Source organism: Lepidochelys kempii, chromosome 8 (genome assembly GCF_965140285.1).
Source record: "Lepidochelys kempii isolate rLepKem1 chromosome 8, rLepKem1.hap1, whole genome shotgun sequence".
Lineage (NCBI taxonomy): Eukaryota > Metazoa > Chordata > Testudines > Cheloniidae > Lepidochelys > Lepidochelys kempii.
In genome coordinates, this window is record NC_136387.1 from 7,967,519 (window position 1) to 7,990,373 (window position 22,855).

At 44.4% G+C, this 22,855-nt stretch overlaps 1 protein-coding gene across 4 annotated transcripts in view; it reads right to left on the bottom strand.

The window, feature by feature from the left end:
• CANX (calnexin) overlaps positions 1-22,855 on the bottom strand; it is a 57,470-nt gene that overhangs the window by 18,442 nt on the left and 16,173 nt on the right. The window contains exons 1-4 of one of the 4 annotated variants that reach the window (XM_073355388.2): positions 12,754-12,836; positions 4,234-4,274; positions 621-806; positions 91-164 (exon numbers count right to left, since the gene is read on the bottom strand). In XM_073355388.2, coding sequence (XP_073211489.1) covers positions 91-164; positions 621-803 — 257 coding nt within the window. In that variant the 5' untranslated portion in view covers positions 804-806; positions 4,234-4,274; positions 12,754-12,836. Of the gene's footprint in view, positions 1-90; positions 165-620; positions 807-3,653; positions 3,733-4,233; positions 4,275-12,753; positions 12,863-22,855 lie in introns of those variants that run through there. The other 3 variants (XM_073355387.1, XM_073355390.1, XM_073355391.2) reach the window with 3 other exon arrangements.

Sequence of the window (22,855 nt, forward strand, 5' to 3'; positions counted from 1 at the left end):
CTGGAAATGTTGTATTTTATTACACCTTATTGAAGGTCCAAACTGACTAATTCATTTACATTATTAAATCATCTTGAGGATCGCACTTACCCTTCCAGGGTTCCCTTATCAAAGTTTTCCACAAAATAAACCTCTCCTGTTGGAACTGCGGGCTTGTAGGTAACCTATTGGAGGAGAAGAAAAAAGTCTACACAGACCTTTAAACATCTTTGCTGCCCTAGGAAATTACAAGGCTTTGAGTTCATCCCACTTTTCCTGACTCAGACAAGTTTTCTGCCTGAAGCATCTTAAGTTATTGACACTCCCCAAAATCTGGATGCCATTGCTTGAAAGTTATTATTTTATTTTGAAGATAAAAATACCGAAGTCTAAGAGTACTAGCACTGCAAAATCCTGGTATCTCATCACAAGATTCAAATGCCCTTAAAGAAATTTTCCTATGGAAGAAATGCAGCTCAAGTTTCATTGCAATGCTTCTTTAAAATGAATGCAGTCACTCTGTTGGCATATTGAGTTTTTATGCTCAAGATAGCCTCCAGATCAGACCAAGACGGGACAGGTTACAATAACCAGACTACCCAAGTGTAATTTTGTTTTATCATTGTAAATTTAAGTCAAACCTTTGGGGATGGAGGAGGGCTGCTGGCTTCCGGCTTTGACTCTTCTACCTCCTCAACACCATCTTCCAGGTCATCCTCAATATCAATTACATCACCACCATGGTCATCTTCCCCATCATGTGTGTGGACATCAACTAACCCAAGTATCAGCAATGTCACACACAGCAGCCACTTTAGTTCCATGGTCTGTACACACAGAAAAGATCAAGCATTATAACCCTATACCCACTAGCAAGATAAAGGGCACGGTCTTCTGTAGTTTAGTGACAAGTACCCAATAGCAAATGAGCAAGTGCAGTCCAGAAGAGATCACTTCATGTTATGTTTCTCAACTCTCTGTACTTTGTAAGCCTATTAACTTTCTTTCTCGGTACACTTTATGTTGCTTTTCTTAGTCCTGTGCATATCTTGTTCTGTACATGGCTTGCACCAGTGTTAATGAGACCAAACATCTGGAGTATACTGTATGAAATGCTACAGAAGCATCAATTGCTATACAGGGATTGCACATACTCTTCTACAGCATGAAAATAGGAGCCATAGACACCTGCCTGTGTTTACTGGCATGCTTATCTGCTCCGGGACAAAGCAAGGCATTAATGTGGAATGTTGCTTGATGTGAGTGTGAGAGAGAGAGGAGGGGGGAGAGAGGGTCTAAACTTACAAGATAGCATGCTGACAGTCTCAGCACCCCAAAAACCCACTCCCCCTACATACACACAACACACTCCCTGTCACACTCCACCCCACCCCCAACTTTTGAAAAGCATGTTGCAACCATCTGAACTCTGGGATAGCTACCACAATGCACTGCTCTTTGTGGCATTGCAAGAGCTGCTAATGAGGCCACACCAGTGCGCTTCCAGCTGAGACTGTAAACACTCGGCAGCGTTTTCCCTGAAGGCTGGTTTAACTCCCAGCGCTCTACATCTTCAAGTGTAGCCATGTCCTAAGAGTGATGCAGGCCTTGATCAACTGGCCAGGCACAGTACATGCAGGATCACTCTTGAAAAAGATACTTTCTTTCTCTAGGATGAAGCACTATGGACTGCTCTGCAGCTCAGTTCTCATAGGCAGTTACATGTTTTAACTACTGCTTATACCATCACCTACCAGGGTGGTTAAAAAGATCTAATTTATTTTTTAAAAAGTACAGATTTTCTTTTTGAATCAATTTTTTAAATAGATTTAAGTTGTGACAACCTATGTTAAGGCCTAAATTTACTATAACAGTTTAGTGACAAACAAAAATAAAATTATTAAGCAGTACATGTTCACTAACAAGTTTTAAAATAAAGTCAAATGAATGAACTGGAGGAAGTCACTGGCTAAACATGTGGAACCAAAATTTGAAGTACTAAGCCAACTTTTGACTCCAGTAGCCTCTTCTGCAGGTGCATAGAATTTTTTTTTCTTTTCATGTACTCAACTAGTTCAATTCAATGACTTGCCGATTCAAAATTAAGAAATCAATTGGGAGTTTAAAAAACAGAAAAAACTGTTTTCCTCTCCAATATATGAATAAAAACAAATCATAAGAGGATGAGATCTACTAGTTCTAAAAATCTTGAATGACATGGTGACCAGAAACAAATCAGTTAGTGAGTTTAACTACATACGCTTCCTTAGTTTGAATTTTTTTTAAAAAGTGTGTTTTGGTAAGCTTTTCTTTCCTATGTATCAAGTATACTTAATAAAAGCATTTTAAAGTGCTGTTTTGTGCATAATTGAATTTTAATTTCCATCACAAGTAGAAATATTAATCTAGTAAATAAGTTCATCCACCATTTCCAAACAAATAATGTAAATATTAACATATTAAGTGAGACAAGGTGGTTAAGGTAAAATCTTTTATTGGACCAACTTCTGTTGGTGAAAGAGACAAGCTCTCCAGCTTTCAAAGCTCGTCTTCAATTCAACATACCCCTTGAAGGCCTGAAGAAGAGCTCTGTGTCAGCTCAAAAACTTGTGTCTCTCACCAACAAAAGTCAGTCCAATAAAAGATATCACCTTAACCACCTTGAGTCTCTAATATCCTGGGACCAACATGGCTACAAGTACACTGCATACACAACGTAATTGCTTAACTACAGATATAGTGTTTTTCCCCAGTTAGCAAAAAGGAAGCACCAAGTTAGTGTAAAGGCTATATATTTAGTTACAAATCAACATGGTAACCATTAAAATCCATAATGAGAATCAACCTCTTTAGGAAAACAAAGTAGTACAAATACAAAGCAAATTTTAAAAAAAAATTAAATCAAGTTTTCTGCTTCCTGATTTAAGTCAATTAAAATTAGTGATTTAAAAATCAATCCACCCACCATCAGAAAGCTTGTGAAGGCCACTGTCCCTCATCTGAAGACCCTGATTTCTGTCCCTGCTCCCCTCTACCCCATTTTTTGTTCCTCCACTCTATATTAAAATGGTCAATTGATGCTGCCAACAGAGGCCTAGACATGGCTGTGTGCTGATGCAAGCTCACCAGATATACTCAGCCACTTGAGTCCCATTAAAGAGTAGTTTCAATTCCCACCCCCCACAAAAGAGTAATAAGAAAAATAATCCAGAATCCAAAGACTCATGATACTGTAACCGTTTTTAGATAGCTCATTAAAGTTTATGCTCTGAAGTAACCAGAGCATAAGGTGATGACCAATGTTTGCTAGACTCTCAGAGCTGTAGTTCAAAGGATATTACTCACTGAGAAGGATATTTTGGGGTGTTGCAAGTATTGTTTTACTTCTTGAACAGAAGAAACAGAGATGGAGAATGTGCAGTTCCCAAATAAGTAGACTGACACAGGGAGCGGACAGCAAATCCCTGACAACCCTATATTGTTATCCACCCCTACCGATTACTATTGTGCCTAAGTGCAAAGCAGAAAAGTACAGTATTCCTTTTAGGTAGCCTTACTACATTGTGTTTTTACTAGGTGTTCTCTAGATAAAGATTCCAACTTCAAGATCATGAATCCCACCTTATCCCCCAGTCTCCCCCCAAAAAACTTGTAATTTTCTGCTGCTCACGTACAAAAGTATCTCCCACAGACAGACAGTATTGTTTCTTTGAATCAAGGACATGAAATGTCTCCCTCCATGGAAGGATACCACTATTTAAAAAAAAACAACAAAAAAAAAACACTATGTTTATATAAAGTTGACAGATCATTCTGAGGACAGATACAAGGCAGATGAACATCTTGCATTGCCATCATCATCTGCAGGTATTCCATTACAGGAACAGTAGAGTTTGAGCCTAAAATGCATTCCTATGCACAAGTACAGCAATTTAAACATTGCTTTTTTAAAAAATCCCATCCCTCCTCCCTCAACAAAAATCTCAACACTTGAATCAGTGCAGAAAGCTAAACCAGTTACTTAAACAAGTCTGCAAACCTATATCAATGAATCTGTTGGGTTGCAAAAACCCAAGACAAAAAGCAAATCAAGAGACTCTGCAGTTCCAAATAAGACAGTACTGTAGCACTGCCAGCAATTTTGTAGGTCATCATTGCCACATCACAAAAGATTCAAATGACAAGTTTCAGCATAATGTCATTTGTTGATTGCTCATACAATACCTCTGTCACACTGTGCACTTGTTTACTTACAGTAAGTTATGTCTCAGCTTCCTTCTAAAATTGAGCTGCAACTGCAAGGCCAAAGAGACCACAATTAAGTTCTCCTAATAATTTGTTGTTACATATTGAAAATTCTTATATGTGGGCAATTTGACAGTATGCTTGTAAACAATGTTATCTGGTGCACATATATGCTTTTGAGAACAAAATGTTGCAACTTTCTAAAGAAACAAGTCTTGAGAACGTCAAGTCTTTCAAGGGGGAAAGCTAAACTTCAGATTTTACTATCATACGCAACATCTAGAGAGTCTGATTAGAAAAAAATAGAATAGAATCTTTAAACAAAAAGGGAAGCTTTAAGACTATAGCAACGTTGTATTTTTACAGTCCTACGCTAAATCCATCTTCAGCTTGTATTATATGCTTTCTACCTATGGCAACATCCCAACCAGACAGTTGCTGCACCAAGCAGCTCTGTGTTAAACAGGTCTCAGTTCATCCAACAACTAAAAGGGAGAAGACATTACACATCACTACGCAACAGCTATATATATTTTGCACTATGCATAAACCACATTCAGAATCTCAGAGCGGTCATTGACCTCACAGGGCAGGGGTATTCAGTAGGTGGACTGCAGGCCAGCTCAGACCACCAGACTCTTTAAGAGACCCTGAAATCTATTTACTTATTATTATGGGGTTGTTTTTATTTCTTCTCTGGAGTCTGGACCCCGACTACCTTGACTAAGAAATCTGGACCTTGGCAAAAAAGAATTGACTACCCCTGTCATACAGTATGCCTACACTGTAATTAAACACCCATGCTAGCCTGTGTCTGCTGACTGGTTTGTGGGGCTAAGGCTATGGGGCTGTTTAATTGCAGTACAGATGTTCAGGCTCCAGCTGGAGCCTGGTCTCTGGGACTCTGCAAGGGTATTACTAGGGTTGGGGCACAACCTGAGTCAAGTGTCTGTCTTGTGACTGAAGAACCACAATATGAAATCAAAGGAACAGAGTTTATAAATCCACAACCACAAAGCAAACATTGCTATCCTTAAAAGCTCAAGCTCTTTTTTTGGTAAGCAATTTGGTCTCTGCGCTAGCTCACTGGCCACTGTAGGAAGTGAGTGCCCCACAGGATTTTACAAAGGATACTGCCCAGTGGAGAAGCAAGAGCCTCCAACATTTCATTTGGAATGTTAGACTGAACATCACCAGGTGACTAGAGAGTTTACAGGGAAATGCTTCACCAATCAGATCAAGAGTTACCAGGGGTCAAATTCTGCCTTACCAATTCCTCTGTGCTATGCCATTTAAAATTAATGCATTTGTCTGAGGTATAAGTCAGGCCAGATTTTAGCTCTCAAGTTTCCACCTCAGGTATAATCATTCCAATTTCAACATTTCCAGAGTTGAATTATGATGAAGTCCCAACTTAAAAGATGCCCAATTTAAAAAGGTATGTGGTTGTCAAGCACAAGACTGCCTACCTGTTTTGGGAAAGGTCGTGGTTCTTTATTCTTTATACTTCCCTCCCGATCACCACCAACCAGCAGCTCCCGGTTGGTGTAGTGTGGCTGCCGCTAAGACAGGCTCCCTGCCTACCTCAGTCCCATACCGCTCCCCGAAGGGGCCAATGCGCCCCTGCAGCCCGGGGCAAGGGGCAGCACATGGCTCTGCGCGCTGCCCCTCTCTGCAAGCACCGCCCCCACAGCTCCCATTGGCAACATCCCCCTGTTCCCGGCCAATGGGAGCTGCAAGGATGGCACAGGCAGCACAGAGAGACCTGCTGTCGCTCCCTGCCCCAACAGGGGCTGCAGAGACTTGCCAGCAGCCTCCAGGAGAGGCGTGGGGTCAGGGCAGGCAGGCAGCCTGCCTGAGCCCCGCAAGCTGCCTGTGGAAAGCTCTCCTGGCTGGATCCTACATCCCACACCCCCTCCTGCACCTCAACCCCCTGCCCCAGCCCCAAGCCCCCTCCTGCACCCAAATTCCCTCCCAGAGCTTGCACCCCTCACTCCTGCACCCCAACCCACTGCCCCAGGTTCAGCCAATGCACACCCAGTAGTTGAGAATGTTACATTGAGTTGTGACAATCCCTGAAGGATTTTGGATCTATAAACCATAAATGACACTAACAAAAAGTAAAACTCATGAAACGTCCAGTGGATTCTATGAGATGAGGTGCAGTGTGACCATATGACCCTTACACCCAAACTCCCTCCCAGAGCTTGCACCCCAAAGTCCCTTCCCCAGGCTCAGCCCAGAGCCCCCTCCCACACTCCAAACCCCTCAGTCCCAGCCCAGAGCCTGCACCCCAACCCCCTGCCCCAGCTGGTGAAAGTGATGGAAGGAGGGGGACAACGAGGGATGGAGGGAGGGAGGAAATGGGGTGAGCGAGGCAGGGTAGATCCTGGGTAGATCTTAAATTAAAAAAAAGTGATCTTGTGCATAAAAAGGTTGAGACCGCTGGTTTAGAGTGAGGGGAAAATGGTCAAAACAGACACCTCTTCTGTGCTTCTGAACTTGTGCATCAGGATGTGCTTCTCCCAGGAGCATGGATCTACACAGGCAACACTTAAAGGGGAGCTCTACAACACCAGGGTACTTCAGAATGAGTGAAGAATGGAGTATGTTTAAGTCCCCTTTTCAGTTTAAAAAAATTTTTACCAAAAAATCCCAGGTTTTACAAAAAGCATTATTCATCCCCCCTCCCCGATTTTCACCCTACTTCCGTATCATTCAAATATGTGAAAAATAACTTGTTTTATTAGGAAAATACAATACATTGCATGAAATAATGTATTATGATAATACATTAGTCTATGTGTATATGCAAAGGTGTCTGTTGATGTATTAGTCTAGAAGATACACACAAACTGGCATGCATGCAAGCTTTGAAGTGCATGCACATCTGAACATACTGATGAATCTTGTGCCTACCAAATACACATTTCAAGCAGTTAGCAGATAACTGTTTAAAGATTTTACACACTGAAATAGGAAGAAAGTGAAAATCTGTTTCAGAACTCAAAAAAGTATTTGAAAGTTTAAAGAACAGGAAGCATAAAGTTTAGTGTATGTGCTGCAAATTGTGTGGCCCAATTAATAATGTAAATATTTATAGGCTAATAGTTCTAAGTCTACAACAGCAATCTGTTTATTCAAATTAAAAAAGTTTTATTTGGAGATTAGATATACTGTTTTCTTAAACTCAGAAGTGGCATTGTGTTTTGAGTTCTGTTTTCGTTCTGCAGCAAACCATATTGAATTCCATTCATCGAAGCCTTCATTTACTGAATACTTTTTCCCCCCGTCCTTCAGTCCATCAAAATGAGCCCTGATACTTATCCAGAGAAATTAAGGTTTTTGCACCAATTTTCACCTGGTTTTGTTATTGTAGTAATAAGCACCAATAAATTCCTGGGAAAAATTAAATAAAATAAAAACTGAAAGTGACAGGCCCTGAGTATGTTGGATTATTAAATTCTTGACTGAGTCTCCCAGCAGCCCTAATGTTTCTTAAATAGAGGCTTAAAAAAATTTTATTGTAATACACATTTGAAATAAAAACATCTCTGATGACCTACATCAGCCCAATCATGAAAGCACAGACCATACTTAGGGAGTCTTGTTTTCCTGGCCAGGAAAACATTCTTAAAACCATTATGACAATCCATGAGGGAATCTGTCTTTGGTATTGAGAGTCTGTATTATGTGCAATTAAGATGCTTAAAGAATGAATGCATATAAAGATTAAGATGTTAATAGCTTTGCCTTCATAGTCTGCTCCATAATGATGAATTTTAAACCACAGCAAATTATAGTAACACCATAAAAGGAGTTCTAACACTTGACCATCCCCCACATACACAGACAGTTATTCAGCCAGTAAGTAGAAATAGGAACAGAGTTTCATTCCAAAAGAGAGTTAGGTGTCATAATGGAAATACTGACCAGTGGTGTAGTTAAAATGAAACAATGTGGACAGGGGGAAGAAAGTACTACTCCAGAACTCTTGAAGCAGTAGAAGTTTCTCTTAAGCTATGTACATAAAACAAGGGCACCTGATAAAGCCATTTGGTGAACTCCTCAAAAAGCAGGCAGACTAAAGGGAGCAGTGATCCCAGAAAAATAAGACAGAACACACTGAATAGGAATTTGGGTCAAGTTTGCAATGATCAGGTAATTCAAACCTTCAAGTTAAATACCATCCTAAGTTAAATTAACCAAATCAGCTGAGTTTGTCAGTGGGACACTGGTCAGCCTGTGGCTTAGATCAATTTTCTTCCTACCTTTCCCGCCTCAGCAACCTGCCTTATGGAACACCACTCAAGTCTTCGCTGTCTTGCATGTGAGACCATAAGCTCTTCAGAGCAAGGAATAGTTGTATATGGTTGTACAATGTGAAGATTTACAACACTAAAAATTGTTAATAGACAGAATTTTCCCTGTTACAAGGCATCTGAACTTATTTACTGGCATTTTTGTGCTGCCCAAAGTTCTGCCCATTTGATACAGCATTTCTTTTTACAACCAAGTCAAGAAGAGCTGATAGCAAGTGAATTTTTGGACTATAATCAGCTTAATCACTGCTTGGTATCCTTTGTACATGTAGCCTATAACAAAGAGGAAACATGGCCCCATTGTTGCAGCATCAGACTGGGACTCATGAGACCTACATTCCACAGTAAAGTTGGGAATGGACTTCCCACATGACCTATGCCAAGACTTACTCTCTTGGCTTGTTTCCCCACCTATAAAATGGGAATATATTTTCCACTCTCCCACCCTTTGTTCATTGTGTCTATTTAGAGGTCTCATTATGTCCTTACATAGCACATAATATGATTGGGCCCAGACTTCAGCTGGGGCTTCTGGGGGCTACTATAATAAGTAGCCCCCAGACTACTTGACTTAATACAAAGAACATATGATGTTGACTAGTTGTATGAACATTCAGATTTATTCCAAAAGATGCTGCTGATGCAGAAATTGTATGTACTTACCTGCAGAGAAAAGCAATCAATCAACATGACAGAAGGGTGAGAGAGTATGATGGTATGGGAAGGATTAGGACACAATATTTTGCCCTTATATACTACTGTGTGTGTTCAAAGCTCTGCAGTTATAGGACATCACACACAGTGAACATGCTCATGGGTAGACCGACAGACCCTGCTTCTACCTGCTTTGTACAAAGATCTGACCCCCGGAATTTAAGTTTTAAATTTTATATCTTAAGGCTCTTAATTTTTGTTTCCTATAATAGGCCACAGACTGGCAATCTCCACCTAGCATGTGTTTCGGAGCTGTTCTGCTCCAATAAACTTCACAAGTACTGCCAGGTATCCAGAGCTTTACTTGGAATCTTCAAAGATTTCCCTTGGGCCATCATGAGCCTACCAATGAGTTCAGAAATTACTATTAAAAAGAAATCTACAACACCCAAGTAAAGTCTGTTTTTAGTAGGAGTGTTTCAGATACATCAGCTTCCAAAAATAAGCTGCATCAATGGAGATGTAGGAAAGGAAAGGAATTATGCACTACTGCATCAGCAAAAAAAAGTCATTCATGCATACCTGAAAGCCCTTAGAGATCAGTGGCAGAACTGCAGGCTTTTTGACCATTAAACCAAGGCAGACAGGCTTGTAGCACTTAAAAAAAAATTATGGAGATCTCAAGATACAAGAAATCTTTAGTGGGAAAAGCATTCTTAACGGTCTGGCTGTCATGTCTACAAACCAACTCAAATTTGTCTTGGGATGAAAAGCAACAGCTTTCCTTCCAGCCACAACAGAGTTCCTCCAGTATAGTGCCAAGTTAAACAGATGAAGACAAGCACTGAAGAGACAAGAGGACAAATGCCACAGATCAAGACCGGGGGTGGGGGGGTGACGACATTAACAGTCTATTTTGGAAATATTAAATAAAAGTGAATTCTTAAGAGCAGAAATCTGCTGAAATGAGGTTTTAAAAGGAACGTAGGGATCTGTCACATTAAGGAGTACTTTTGAGAGATTTTATACCTGCTAAGAAAGTTTGGGGTTTCTATTTACCATTATTCATCTTAAAATGAGAAACCAGGTCGATTTTACTGAACATCTCAGACCCTACCCCATTACTGCCATATTTCGATTACAGATGCTGCAGAGAAATTTCAATACGTTTTATTTTGTAAACTTAATTTCTATTGAGTCTCTTTAAGAAGTTTATACATACATCCTGAATCTGAGTCCAAATTACTTTAAAATTATGTTAAAGTGCTTTGGCTAAATCCAGGTGATATCATGGCTGGATTCCAACAGTAGCGTCTTTGGAAGATTTCAGAGTAACAGCCGTGTTAGTCTGTATTCACAAAAAGAAAAGGAGTACTTGTGGCACCTTAGAGACTGACCAATTTATCTGAGCATAAGCTTTCGTGAGCTACAGCTCACTTCACCTTTTCTTTGGAAGAGACCATTATGAGAGTTTTGCAAGTCAGTTCTAATTGCATCAGGCTGTACACAAAGTCAAATATTCCATTGTTCTCAGTGGTTGCTATTCAGAAAAAAAATGTATAATCCTATTTAGTGTTACCTCTCCAATTTCACTAGAGCACAGATGGTCACTGTCATTCTGCCTACAAAGCAACCCTCAAGTGCTTTGGGGCACCACACCCAGAGGCAGATAACAAGATTATTGCCAAATCAGAGTAGTTAATAAAAACACTCTTCTATTCAAGAACACTCCTAAGCCTGATTTTCAAGTGCACACAAATATCTTCATGCTAGAATGATTTGCAGTTTAATATAACCACATGCAAAGAATATCTGCAGCAACAAAAGAGCACTGCTAACAGAGATAACCCAACTACCTTCCACATTTTAGAGAATATTTACTATTACTATCTAGTATTTGCCATGAGAAATTAATTCATGCTATATCCAAACAAGACACTTAAAGGCAGTTGTCAGCTCAGCTAAAGTTCCAGATAAAGTGAGCTGTAGCTCACAAAAGCTTATGCTCAAATAAATTGGTTTGTCTCTAAGGTGCCACAAGTACTCCTTTTCTTTTTGCGAACACAGACTAACACGGCTGTTACTCTAAAAGCAGATGGCTGCTTACTCCATAATCCAATCACCTGTAGCATTTATTGTTGTACGGTCCAGAGAACTCTCCCTCAACTCTGAATGGGAAGTTTGTTCTTTTCAGGATGATTAGCAGGGAGCAAGATAGAAAGCATCTGCTTCAATCCAAGGTTTGTATGAGGGCACACCCAATGTTGAACAAGAGCTAGGGTCCCAGTTACATACTATTTTGAAAAAGATGAACGCAGCTAAAACAGTTGTTTAAGTTCAGGAAGTATACGTTTTAATTTTGCAAATGTTAAGGAGGTGCGGTTGAATAGTCTGCACTTTGTAGGTCACTTTTGTTCTCCCATGCTTTTTACTAGGTATATTGTTTAATTTCCATTTCCTCCTCCACACCTGGTGGCTCTTATTTCTCTTGTTTGAGCTCTTCCCTTCCAGTAACTTCCATCTGTTTCCCTTCTCGCCCTAGCTCCATTCATATTGCCACAGTCTTGATATTATCTTTCATTCTCTACATCCCCCTCTGCAGAGCTGTCTGTTCAGAAGAGCCATTTCTGAACATCCTGATTTTTACAACAAGAGATCGAATCCTAGTGACTTCACCTCCCACTTTCAACCAATATTAAAAGCCCAACAACTCTACATCTGTCTTTCATCCCTTTCACCCAAACCCATAATCTTTGTTGCATATCACACTGGGACGACTAAATGCCGTATTAGCTTCTCCCTGGACGGTCTGTGTCAGTCACACTGCCTGTTCTCATGGCTGGGGGGAGTAGACAATCTCAGAATCTACCAGAATGGACTAGTAGTTGTCCGCCACAATTGTTTTAAGTCTAACAGGGTTTAATAGAAGTGCATGGGTCACTTACGCTGCTTGCGTAGAGTCCTGTGAGCACAACAGACTGGACTACACGTGCTAAAATCACCATTCACCTCACGTTTCTGGACTCCCAATTCAGCCTGGCCTCTCCCTGGCTCAGTCAGTGTGTACCCAACCACGGTATTCCCATTTCGGCATGCCCACCCCAGGACTGCCTCACACACCCTCCCCATACCGCCCAGGGCCCCATGCTTCCAGGGCTGAGCCACACCTACTCACCAACCCGCGTGCCTAGCCACACCCCGCACACCCGTTACAGGCCCAGGCCCCCCGCACCGCAACAGTTCTCGAAGGGGCCTAGACCCACCCAAGCTGCGCCTCACCTGCCCCCTCCCCCCGCCCATGCGCTCCCCTCATACCAGGCCCTGCCACGCCCCCCCAAACCCTCTCCCAGTCGCTGCCTGCCCCACTAATACAACCCCCTCCCCATACACCCAGGCCCCTCCTGCCCTCACCCCGCCAATACCCCAGCCTGCCCCGCGGGCGAGCCCTTTCCCTCGGCACCCCCGACCGTTGCCCAGCCTCCCGACGGGCTTGGGGGAAATGCAGGCCCTGCCCCGCCCCCCACTTCTACCGGGCGCGGGTTACAACACTCACCTCGCCGCGCGCCCCCCGCAGCCGCCGTCCTCAGGCCCAACTCCCCCGTCACGTGCCCTAACGAGAACTGGTCGGCCGCCCGCCCGCCTATCTACCGCGCGCCAGCTGCGCCCCACCCCGACATCCCCATTGACTGAGCCAGCAACCGACCTCCCGCGCCGGCGATTATGTCGCATTCTGATTGGCCAGCGGAGCTGCCACTCGCCTGTTCTCCCGCCTTAAACCACGCCCTAACGGCGCTGCCTTTCGTGGAGCGCAGCGATAGGCTGGGAGGCTACGCCGGAAGTATGCTCCGACTGGCTAACCGGAGAGAGGCGGTGGAGTGCGAGAGAAGAAGAGTCAGATTCCTGCGTAAGGAAGTGTCGCGCTTCTTAAAGGAGCAGCGCCTGGGTCCTGACCTCCCTGAGCCTGGGAGATCCATAGCAGTGGGGCCAGTGCTGGGAGGGCTGGGCAGGGGCCAGGATAGGGGGCCAGTGCTGGAGGGGGCGGGCAGGGGTCAGGATAGGGGCTAGTGCTGGGAGGGGGCGAGCAGGGGTCAGGATAGGGGCTAGTGCTGGGAGGGGGCGAGCAGGGGTCAGGATAGGGGCTAGTGCTGGGAGGGGGCGAGCAGGGGTCAGGATAGGGGCTAGTGCTGGGAGGGGGCGAGCAGGGGTCAGGATAGGGGCTAGTGCTGGGAGGGGGCGAGCAGGGGTCAGGATAGGGGCTAGTGCTGGGAGGGGGCGAGCAGGGGTCAGGATAGGGGCTAGTGCTGGAGGGGGCGGGCAGGGGCCAGGATAGGGGGCCAGTGCTGGGAGGGGGCGAGCAGGGGTCAGGATAGGGGCTAGTGCTGGGAGGGGGCGAGCAGGGGTCAGGATAGGGGCTAGTGCTGGGAGGGGGCGAGCAGGGGTCAGGATAGGGGCTAGTGCTGGGAGGGGTGGCAGAAGCCAGCATGGGAGCCAGGGGCGGGGGGATTGGCAGAGGCCAGCACAGGGACTAGTGCCTGGGGAGGGACAACCAAGGAATCAGTTACGTCCATGGTCTATTCCCTCGGCCCAAGTCTGCCACCCTATAACTGCAGGGCAGTTATAGCAGCTTGATAACGCACTTCTCATTGCGTCTTTCACACCTTCCCCTTCCATCCTGAGGACTGTACATGGCCCAGGACCCGCCCATCAGCGCATAGCGCTGTGACCAACTGTGAGAGCAAGACTGAAAAGAGGACGTGCATGACCTACGCAGGCCATTCATTCAGTTTTAAGCCAGACAGTCCTGTTTTCAGTACTGACAGAGGGTCCTGCTCTTTAAAATGGTGTCCTCTATGCAGCATGAGCTAGCGCACGCTGTGCTTGAGAGGTCATGCTGGTGGAGGGCACACCCACAGTGTTCTGGAGGTACCTAAATGGCCAAGATTCTGGGGATCTGTCAGGGGCCATCCTAGAACTACACCTGAGGCCTGGGGTGTGATTTTTTTTTAATGACATTTTTATACCTGCAAATATTACCAGATTTGGCAACACTGTCACTCCACATGTATCACTGTGCTGCACACTACTGTAACAGCAAGGACAGAATTCCCACCCTTCTATTCCACGAGTATGAACTAAAAGAAGAATCTAGCAGAACACAGGGTCTGTGACACACAGTTGAGCAGTTCTGATTCTGTCCAGTAGATGGCAGTGACGTACATACACAGGCCAGTTTATTATCATCATGAGTGCAACTGAGACAGTGCTGGAACTCTTGCTGGTTGCTTTAGATAGGTTTTGCTGCATAATATAAAAAGCTAAGCAATGTTGTATTAATTTCTCTGAAATGAGGTAACACTGCAGATATAAAATGTTTTGTAAATGCTAAGTACGTTGCAAATATAGCTTCATAATTCTCTTCCCAATGCTGTGAAGTGGGGGAAGTACTGTCTCCCATTGTTTAGACTGGGAAACTGAGGCACTGAGAGGGTGAGCAGTTTGCAAAAGATCACACAACAAATTATTGGCACAGCAAGGATGAAAACCAAGGAGTCTCTGGCTCCTGTTCCCTCTCCATAACTTATAATAAGGTCAGTGTAGGCCAGGGGCAAATAGGGATCTCAGATTAGGGAGAGTTGACACAGATTGCTAGCATCATTAATCCTTCTAGGCAGATAACATTTAATGGTCCGTTCTAACAAAGGGTGGGTTCTATACTAGTAGTCTCTGATTTTATTGCCCAGGTGAGGGTGTAACATGATTTTTTTAAATGTAAAACTGTTTTAGGATGACATAATGAATCAGCAAGATGAATGTCACCAGGGAGACAATTCCACCACACTGAGCAAAGGCCCAATATTTAGAGCTCAGGCTCAACATAAATGAGATCAACGAATCCCAATCTGTATCAAAATTTGAATTCATTATCAAATTTTTCTAGAAAGCCAGGTTCTCTAGAAAGGCGGTTTCAAACCTCATTGTGGTTACTACCAGAAACTGAGTGCAAGTTGTTGATAGGTGTGCAGAGAAACAGCAGCAAACAAATCACACAAATATGATCGCATTCTAGATTAGGGGGCCTTAAATGCCAAGGTAAAAAACTTCCAGCTCAATCCTTTTAGCACAAGATAGAAAGGAGCACCCATCAGAATCATATGAGACAAATCCTCAGAGACCTGCCAAGAAATGATAGTGGAGAGGCTAGAGTTTAGGCAAGATGGATGCAAAGTAGACACAAAAGCCTGCTGCAGCAGACAAGACAGGAGGGAAAAACAGAAGCACACACCAGAGTTTTGGCTGAGTTGGTGGTTAAGCAAGCACAGGTTATTGAGGTCAGCCCAAAGAATGCTAGGGAGAAGGGTGGTGAAAGAGAGAGATGGCAGAGACCACAGGGCAAACACAACTTTGTGACATAAGGCCGTTGCCAGTGTTTTTAAATGCTTCCATCAGGAAGGTTATCTGTGTTCACTGATAAACTGTTGTCTAAAGGAATCATTGCTGGTTTTGAAAGTAAATTCTAAGGAGCATAAGTAGTGCAACACCACAATGTCGTGAGGGGAGATGAGCACAACTGAGGATGAGTCAGAAAGTTCAGAATCTTCCTGTAAATGCATGAAATTCAAAAGCAAGAAGAGATTAGCCAGCCCCTGGAATAATTGGTTCTCCATCTGATACTACTTCTTCTCTAGCACTGCCTCCAAGATCAGAAAGAGAACAGCAGCACCTCTTTTCCTTCAGCTGCCTCCTATTTTCAGTTCTCTACAAGTCTGGATCTCCTACAGATATAAATTTCCTGTGTCCTGCCCACCATATGCAATACCATTGCTGCACCCTCACAGACTTTGAGCTCTGTTTTCACTGCAGATGATAGAAACAAAGCTGCCTGGACTCATTCACTCCACAGCTAATCAGCAGGCAGCAAATGAAAAATAAACCAGATCAGGAGCTCTGGGGCCACCAATGGCTCTGTGCACTGACAGGCAGCAGGAAGTAATTACAACTGAACAGGAGGAGAAAAGTGACTTTTGCTCATTTGAACTTTGCTCTGGGAGAGCGGAGAAAAACCCCTTTCCATGTGTTGGGCAATAATCATATGCTCCAGCAAGTATTCTGTGTAGAATAATGCATGATGACATGCTATTTCTGTAAGGAAGTCAGGCAAATATAGAGACAGCTACTTGCAAGAAGAGGGCAGAGATCCAGGAAGGCAGAAAGAGATATGGACAAGGTCTAAAGGAAAGGAAGAGTTGACATTTTAAAAGCAGTGAAGATGGATGCAAGGAATTTTATAGATTAGTTACAATGAATGGAGGGAAAGGGGTAGATGTTAAAAGGAAGAGGCAACTGAGGTCCAAGGTCAAACCACCAGTGAACAGAAATGCGGAGATAGGGAAAAGCAGTCGTCAACTGCAGCTGGGTGGAAATAGGGGACTCTCGTCTAAAAATCACTATAATTAAAGGGGTCAGGGACACCCCCAAGAATAACAACTTTACAGCCCAGAGCACACTAGGCTCATAATGCTTCAGACTCACCCAAGCAGAGGGGAGAGAGAGATGGGATCAGTTCCTGGGAGAATATCACCATTTGCTGCCTTTTTAATCTCCTCATCCTGCCCCCAATGCCTCTTGACAGCAGCTGCAGCTCTCTGAGCACATATTCAGATATAGCAACTGGATGAGGTGGAACGCAGTCATTACAACACCCATACCCTGAAGCTAGACATCTCCACTGCAGTTAACATGAAACTGGCAGCTCCTTGAAACTCAAGCCATATGAAAGCTTAAAATAAACAATGGGGCCAAGTTGTTGTATTAACTCTTGCAAAAACAATCCTATATACTTCCAAATGTAGAGACAAGGAAGGGAATTCATCCTGGCAGAGACACTCTGGCTAGCATAGGGACTGAGTTGAGGGGGCTGCTTTGTGCCTATCTGAATCTGTATCTGCCAGGGGCCAGTTTGGCCCAGACATATCCTAGGGCAGTACTGAACACTCCCCTAAATTACACCCTAGCTTTCATGACTCCTCTGGGCATTGTGGCAGCGTGGGACTACCCAAGGCACTGGACTGCTCCATCCATGTCCCTTCCCACCTCCTTCTTCCTCTGGCCCATCGTTGTTCTGCTCCAGAATGCCCTCTGGGCCAGTGGTATTCCCTGTGAGGGCCTTATGCCTGCATTACTGTACTTCTGTACTAGCATATTTGTCATAAGAGGTTGTAGAAAAAAACACACCCCTGAGCGACAAAAGTTTTAGTGCCGAAAAGTGCCAGTATCGACAGGGCCTGGCAATAAAGCTTGTTTGGGGTGGTTATTTTGCGTCGCCGGGAGAGCTCTCCCCCAGCAATAAAGTGTGACTACCCTGCCCACGTCACAGCACTGCCGTGGCTGGACTGTAACGTGGGCAGTGTAGACGCCCTGTGGGTATGTCTACACTGGCAAGTTTCTGCACAAGAAGTTATACCCCTTTTATTAAAGCGCTGGCATTAAACTGCTGTTGCATGTCCACACTGTGCTTCTTGTGATGGTGGCGTGCATCCCCAGTAGCAGCTCTTGTAATGGCAAAGCCAGCAGTGCGTTGTGGTCGCTATCTCACGGTGCAACTGGCCGCAGGGGGCTTTGGGAAGGGTTTGCAATGCCTCATGGGGCAGGCACAGCATCCCACAATGCAGGTTTCCCACTGTTCCATGGGCATCCTACTACATTGCCAGCTGCTTTTCAACTGAAGTGGGGGTGGGGGGAGGCAGAGTGTGTGACAGGGAGTGCGTGTGTGTACGGGGGGGGGAAGAGACAGTGTGTTTTGGGGGAACAGTGTGTCAGCATGCTGTCTTGTAAGTTCAGACAGCGGCAGAAAGCAACCAGTCCTGAGGCAGGGGGAGGCGCCCACCTCCCTTCCCAGCTCTCTGCACAGCAATCTCTCTCTCTCTCTCACACACACACACACACACACCCCTCTGTTTTCAACAGCAGGCGCATTCCACATGAATGGTTTGCTTTGTGTCCCGGAGCAGATCAGCACAGCACCCAAAGGCTGTCAGAAACGAGCTTTGAAAGGGGAGGGGCACACGTCTCCAGGGCAGCCGAGTTCAAAACGAGGAGCAGAGTCGCCACTTGAGGGATTATGGGACACTTCCGGAGGCCAGTTGATTGCTTTCTGTGCTGTAATGTGTTTACACTGCCAATACAGTGCCGGATCGTCTGCGCTTTAAGGCTTACGACTCTTGTCGAGGTGGCTTTTTTTGCAATGCTGCAACTGAGGAGTTTCTGCACACAAAGTAGCTTGGCAGTGTGTACACCTCAGGAGTAACACCGCAGAAAGCTGCTTTACTGCACAGTAACTTGCCAGCATAGACAAGGCCTTAGAGAGAACTTAAGGATTTGAATAATTCCCCTGAGCCTTCTGTCTAGCATAGCTCTCTGTGACAAATCAAAACCTGTATCTGCAAAAAGAAAAGGAGTACTTGTGGCACCTTAGAGACTAACCAATTTATTTGAGCATGAGCTTTCATGAGCTACAGCTCATCGGATGCATTGAAAGCTTATGCTCAAATAAATTGGTTAGTCTCTAAGGTGCCACAAGTCCTCCTTTTCTTTTTGTAAATACAGACTAACACGGGCTGTTACTCTGAAACCAATCAAAACCTTGTCAACCACTTCCTCCTTCTAAAGAAGACAGATAACCAAATGTGGTTAGTGCTGGAGGATTAAAGAGAGGTTTCTGAGGTTCTGCAGTGGTTCATTTTGGACCTACAGGAAATCACTAATGTGGAGAAGGGACTCAGTCCCAATGAAGTGGACCTTCTAGGTCACAGAATTTGAAGCTGCACACTCCTATTCCCCACCAAGCTTGAGATTCAAGGAAGGACACAATTCACATTTTCTAGCATATACATTTGGCCAGGGCACTTCAAGTCCAGCCAGAGGAGGTTTCAGCAGCTGAAGTGGAAGACTGGATTTGGGTGGGTTCTTTTAACTTGATTAAAGTTCTGGCCATCAGCAAGGGAAATTTGTTTATTTGCATTTTGTATCAAATGTTATTATGTTTTAATATTTCCTGGTGAAGAGGTGCAAATATTTGCCTGCAAATCAGAATTTTTAAAGAATGATTTGCGTCGTCTTCACAAAAGTGAAAGAGGGTGGGGAAGCTCTTTCTGGTGTTATACAACCCTCCCCATCCCTGGGCAGAGTTTTTTGTTTTCCAGTGTCTTGTTAGGTTTACTTTTAAATGCCTAAGTGGTGTGTGTTGTCTTCATTCTGTTCCACTACTTTCAGTGTGTCACCTGAATTCATCTAGTCTGAAGGGAAGGTGCCATGTGTAATATCATTTTGCTCTAACTGGTGGCCACAACATCTTTGGAAAGATTGTTACAGGCTAGGATTCCCTCCCTATTCAAGCCATTCATAATTTGCTATCCTCTCTGGGGCTGCAATGTACACAAGCTAGAAGTACCTTGCAGAGGGTTTTACTGCGCCTAGCACATCTCACCCCCTGCAGCATATGTCTGTAAGGTAAAGCAGATCACTGGGGCATTTGGACACATAGGGTCAGAAATACCCAATCTAGCTTTACAAGGCAGGAACTATGTGTTTGATTGCCCCAACAGGCTTTTTTACAGTTATTTATCAAACAACAATAAAAAAAGTTCTCTCTGTAAACTACAACCCCTAGTAGTTCTTGGGGGGGGGGCTAGAGGGGTGTTCTGGAAAATGAGGGATTGAACAGAGAAAAAATAATTAGATGCCAATAGAAGGGCAAAGTGTGGTGGGGTGAATGGCCTTCACCTGTTCCTAGCATTTCTCTATTAGGAAATCAGCATCAAACTGGTCCTGCTACAGCTCCCAAATGTTTTCAATTTGCAGCCCCTTACTGCTTTCTGGTGTCAAGAATGTGCCTATGTTTCCCTACCAGAGAAGCATTTTCCCCCCTCAGTATCTACTACTGCATATGCTTCTCTATGTGGTTTTGGGCCTAATTCTGCCTTCTTTGCCAGTGTTGAGTGGTCCTTTACTCCTCAAGGAGTTTAATTATTTGCAGAATAAGGCACTGTTCAATGTGAGTAAGAGGAATATGGGCAGCATCAAGCCTTTTTATTTGTATATTCTAAGGGTCCCAATCTGCCCTCGGTCTCTGTGGGTGCCAGCAGAGTTAGGTACAGGGTGCAGAAGAATGTCTCCCTGATATTGCATTTGCTGGTAAAGCTGGCTACATTGTATTGTTTATCAAGTCCATCAATTCATTTACATTTCTTCAGTTAAACACAAGCATTGCATTTTGTACCTGTGATAAAAACATACCTAACAGATATCAGACTCGGCTACTGCCTCAGTTTCCCCATCTTGGGGTTCTCAAGCGACTGTCCCCAGACTCTTGTGCAAATAACGTCCTTTTGTGGGGTCTGGTTTATTAAAACAACACAGTTTAATTGGCAACTTAAGCCAAACCAAGTCTTTTCCCAGCTCCACCGTTTCTTCAGCTCCTGGCTGGGCTCAACAGTTCTTTCCCCAAACCACAGGTCCTTCTGCCTGACAATTCCTTAAGCCTCTTCAGGCTGTTTCTCCTCTTACAGTTTCTGCTGCTGCCCTTCACTGCATGTCATTCTCGCTCAGTGACTCTCAAACTTTTTTACTGGTGACCCCTTTCACATAGCAACTCTGTGTGCAATCCCCCTTATAAATTAAAAACACTTTTTTATATATTTAATACCATTACAAATGCTAGAGGCAAAGCAGGGTGGAGGTTGACAGCTCACGACCCCCCATGTAATAACCTCGCGACCCCCTGAGGGGTCCCAACCCCCAGTTTGAGAGCCCCTGCTCTAACTAGACATTTTCATCTGGCTGGCATAGAGAGCCCCATCGTCTCTAACCCTGAGTTCCCTGCAGGTCTTTCTTCTCTCACTGATGGAGCAGGCTCCCTCTCATAGGAAGTCCTACCCACAAGGCTATCAGGTGATCCTGGTCACTTTACCCAACCATTGTGACTGCCACAAACCCAAACCCCTCCTCTGGGGCTAGACAACTAGCTACCCACGTTGAGCTGAGCCCAACTCCCTAATAGGGTTAGTCCACCCTGTGACAGTACCCCATGAGCGTAGTGACATTTAAACACATGCTCCAAGCATAACTTTGAACTAACTGCCACATCTATGTCCACAACTCCTCCCAATACAGAGCCACAACGGTTTTGGGACTGAACGTCTTACTGAACGTTCACGGCAAGCCTGAAACACTGTCTCCTTCTAGCAGAGCCTAACGATGGTATCACAACTGCTTGCACAATCTCTCAGTCATTTTCTCATGGTCCCATGCAATTTCTGTCCCTGACTTCTGAACACATTGTTCATTTCACTGTGTTAGATCCCCTGAGTTTTCAGGTCTAGGGGCTTCTTACGCTTTGCTACAATCCCTTTTTTCAGGCGTGAGCAAAAGCAGCAGATGCACAAAAGTTTTGTTCTCATGCAGGGCCAGCTCTCTCAGTCCATTTCATCTACTGAGAAACTAGTAGGAGCAAAAAAAATAAATGCACAATTTAGATCCTTCACTGCAGTAATTTTTAAAAGAGGGGCATGAGGCAACGTTCAGTTCCACTATCTGAGTCATTCCTTCATCTGGTATGTTAGTTGCTCTGAACCATCAGCTTGTCAGCCATCATATGGTCTACACCCCTCTTTCACCCAGAAGCCTCAATGGAAATCACTTGGCTCATGCTTTCAGTATCCTACGCCAGTCCCATGGTCATACTCTCATTTGTAGGCTGTCACTTCTGCTCTATCAAAAAATAATATAAATACATTTAGGCTCAGTGCAATTGTATAGAAACTTCTAAACAGCTTTTAAAATGACCAAGTCTGCCTTTCCTCAGTATCCACCTCATCACCCAACCCAGTTCAGACCTGTTCATCTCACTGAACTGTTCTGCAGCAAGCAAGAGTTCTCTCTGAACTTGGTTGGTGCTCACATATTCCCCCTTTTCCTCCCCGGTTGCTGACTGTGACACTGGTGGGCTCTCCCTTGTATCTCTCATTGACATTCTTCTGGCTCAAACACAGGCCTAAACACATGGACTGCTTTGTCGTAGAGATAGATGCTGGTATATGGTCTTGTATGGGTCGCTTTCAGCACTCACTGTGGGAAGCTGAGCATCTTGGGTCCTTCAGGCATCTTGGATGAGTCCATGCTTGCTCCCATTTGATTCCCAATTCAAATCTTGTCTCAAAACTTAGCATCTTTCCATCAGTGGGTGGAGTAATTTTTAAGATGGTGAACCAGGCCCAAAATCCAGCCTCACGGGATGAAACCCTAAAGCAGGCCTTCCAGACTTAGAACACAATTGGGACTTCTGCAGATTCCCCTTCCTTCTGAAGCTGTAGGGTCTGTGCTGTACCCCTCAGGAGGTGCAGTACAGACAGCACACCTTGGGAGGGGTAGGAGAAAAATGTAGTTTTAAGCCAACATCGTGCCTCACAGTTTCTGGGCTTCCTCTGGGGGCCCATGCAAACCTTGGCATATGTGGGCTGTTCTAATTTACAGCAGCCTTACCCAGCCACCTACGGGCTGCTCCGCAGCTCAGAACTACAAAAGCACACAGCAATGTGGCCGCTTGAAGCATGCCTCTACACTGGAGCTCTGAGGGGTGCAGTGTAACACCAAACAACCCT